We start from the raw sequence: 3,051 nt of genomic DNA on the forward strand, positions 1-3,051 counted from the left end.
GCATGGGTGGGCGCGGGGGGGGGGCATTAGAGTGTAAGCTCCTCTGGTGCAGAGACTGGACTCCTCTCATGGTCACTGACATGGGATCTGGTTGGCGGACTGAAAATCAAAGACGTCGGATCCGTCCCGAGAACGAGTCACAAGGAGGTGGGAGGCTCGGATGGTCCTCCAGTATGCAGGTCAGGAGCGCTGACTTGGTGGCATGCGTGTCGGGGGCAGGAGGGCTCGGGGTAGTCATATTTGGGAGGAGGTGAGGGGCGGAGGACTCGGGGTAGTCATATTTGGGAGGAGGTGAGGGGCGGAGGACTCGGGGTAGTCATATTTGGGAGGAGGTGGAGTCATATTTGGGAGGGGTGGCCGCCCTCTCTGCTCCCCTCGTGGATTCCCATCCCCCGTTGCCGGTACCGTGCAGTTTCCGGATCTCCAGGCCCAGGCGATCTTTGAATAACGAGGCGGACTTGTGCAGTTCCCTCAGTTTGTCTTTGTTTGCTCTCCGATTGGCCAGCGCCACTGAAAGCAGAAGAGGAAATCCCATTACCATGGTGACGGATCCTCCTCACTGGGCGGCGGCGGCTGTCTGGTACTGGCGCTCCAGTCCTGTGCACACAGAGCTCCGGGCTCGGACTCACTCTCCTTCTTCTGGGTCAGATCTTCTCGCAGGTTCCGGATGAGCTCAGCCAGATCCGCGCTCTGCTTCTCGTTGTCCTTCAGCTTGCCGATCTCCCGCATGATGTCCTCCTGCTTCTCCTCCATGCGTTTATTCAGCCGATCCATATCTATGTACAGAGAACATACATGTCAGTCCCATCCCCCGTCACCAACACGCTACACGTGACCAGTGAACTTCATGGATGGTATGTAGTCCCCCCTCCCCCCCCTCATATGTCACAATGACAGCCGGGTGAATGGAGCGGACGGAGAAATGACACAGAGATCCGACCCACCAGAACCCCGACGTCCGGTCCTCACCTTTCCTGAATTCCAGAACCTTCTCAATCATCATCTCTCCCTCTCGGTACTTCCCGGCCCAAATCTCTGAGAGGAAACAAAAGCAATATTCTCAATTAGGACCTCAGGGTAGAAAAACAAGATGGCGTCAAAGATCGGGGGGGGGCAGAGCGGTCACCGAGGGGAGGGGCAGAGCGGTCACCGAGGGGAGGGGCAGAGCGGTCACCACGGGGGAGGGGGGCAGAGCGGTCACCACGGGAGACGGTCACCACGGGGAGAGGGGCAGACCGGTCACCACGGGGAGGGGCAGACCGGTCACCACGGGGAGAGGGGCAGACCGGTCACCACGGGGAGAGGGGCAGACCGGTCACCACGGGGAGGGGCAGACCGGTCACCATGGGGAGAGGGGCAGACCGGTCACCACGGGAGGGAGGGCAGACCGGTCACCACGGGGAGGGGCAGACCGGTCACCATGGGGAGTCACCTGTCAGCTCCTTCACAGACTCCTTGCACTGGTCTCTGGCCTCCTGGACGGAGGTCTCCTCGTTGCTCTGGCTGATGAAGCGGCTGCGGAATTCCTGCATACAGGAGAACAGAGCCCGCTCGTCGTCGTCTGTTGTCTTGGCGGACATGGCGGACCTAAAAAGACACAATGACATTGGAAGAGTGCAGAGCAATGAGGAAGCCGACCCCGCATATGTATTGAGGAATCATGACCCCCCCTACAGGGATCATCTCTCTCCATATATAACATGGAGGTTATTAGAATATATCACACTGCCCCTCCCCCTCCCTAGTGACCCCAAAACCCCTCCCAGACTGCCTAATAACACCCTCTACCCTCCACCAATCTGTCCTAATACTCCTCCATGTAAAATAATACCCCTCAACCGTGTCCTAATACCCCCCATTCCATAATAATACCCCTCCACCGTGTCCTAATACCCCCCATTCCATAATAATACCCCTCCACCGTGTCCTTATACCCCCCATTCCATAATAATACCCCTCCACCGTGTCCTAATACCCCCCATTCCATAATAATACCCCACTATTCTCTAACAACCATCCTCCCTCTTCCGCCTTCACTCGTCAGTGGCTCAGTTACCCCTCCATTTCCCGATAACACCCTTCTACCGCCCCAGCTTCCTCCATGTCGTGGCCCCGCCCCCTCCCGGTACCGGCGGCTCTCGCCTTCAAGCACATATTTTAAAAGCTGCCGCTCGCGGGAGAGGTGTGACGTCACTCAGGCTACCGCATCGACTGCCGATGGTGCCGATGAACGATGCAGGCGGGCGCCATGTTTGTTAAGGGCTAATGCCAGCTACACAAGGCAGTAGGCGTTTCTCGGTGCAGAGAACGATAAAATTTCAATTGGTGGGGAGTGTGAAAAAAAAAGAAGACCGTTTCATGACTGCTACAGGTGGGGCGTTCATTACACTTCATTCTTAAAGTGGGCGTCCTGATTCTGATTAGCCCCATGCCTCGCAGACTCCCTCAACCAGGCTGTGTGAATGGAGCGCAGAGAGGATATACTGAACAAACTGTGTACCGCCCCCCACTTTCCGGGGGCGCACACACACACACCTGAAAACGTCACCCCCATATTAACACCGATGGACATCAGAGCGAAAGTATGGGTCACGTGACCGTCCGCTCGCAGCTGCCATGTTAAGTGAGGCAGATGGAGAGCACAGGCTCAGCTGTGCGTAGCGATACGTCACTTCCGGTCGCGCCTTATTTGAATCATGGGGCTGCAGACCGTGTCTGATTTTTATGGAGGAGGAGGGACTGCTCCCGGTCATGGGCGTCCCTCAGAAGCACATGGTGGCGATGACAGGTAGACATGTGCACCTGCAAAAACAAATTGTTTTATTTTCATTTGGTTTTTATGTTATTTTGTGTTTCGGGATTCAGGTCTGAAATTTGATTCTGACCCAATTCGTCAGCGGTCGTCTATGAAATTTTGTTGCAGTAAAGTGACAAAGGTGGAAAAAAAAACCTGTTTTCTAAATTTTTGTTTCTGGTGTTTTTTTTAAAAGTCTGCAGAAAATAAACCAAAAAGTGTGAGGTCCCCCCCCCCCCCCCCCCTCACAAACCACA

General features: G+C 55.4%; 1 protein-coding gene across 1 annotated transcript in view; it reads right to left on the reverse strand.

Annotated features, from left to right (window-relative positions):
- The window catches only part of SPC25 (SPC25, NDC80 kinetochore complex component), a 5,000-nt gene extending 3,408 nt beyond the window's left edge, over positions 1-1,592 (reverse strand). The window contains exons 1-4 of the mRNA XM_018574331.1: positions 1,433-1,592; positions 970-1,035; positions 630-776; positions 406-510 (exon numbers count right to left, since the gene is read on the reverse strand). Of these exons, the coding sequence (XP_018429833.1) occupies positions 406-510; positions 630-776; positions 970-1,035; positions 1,433-1,580 (466 nt within the window). The 5' untranslated portion in view covers positions 1,581-1,592. The remainder of the gene's footprint in view (positions 1-405; positions 511-629; positions 777-969; positions 1,036-1,432) is intronic.
- Between the last annotated feature and the right edge of the window lie 1,459 nt (positions 1,593-3,051).

The sequence above is a fragment of the Nanorana parkeri genome, unplaced genomic scaffold, assembly GCF_000935625.1.
Source record: "Nanorana parkeri isolate BGI_ZX_2015 unplaced genomic scaffold, ASM93562v1 scaffold2886, whole genome shotgun sequence".
In the NCBI taxonomy this organism is placed as follows: domain Eukaryota; kingdom Metazoa; phylum Chordata; class Amphibia; order Anura; family Dicroglossidae; genus Nanorana; species Nanorana parkeri.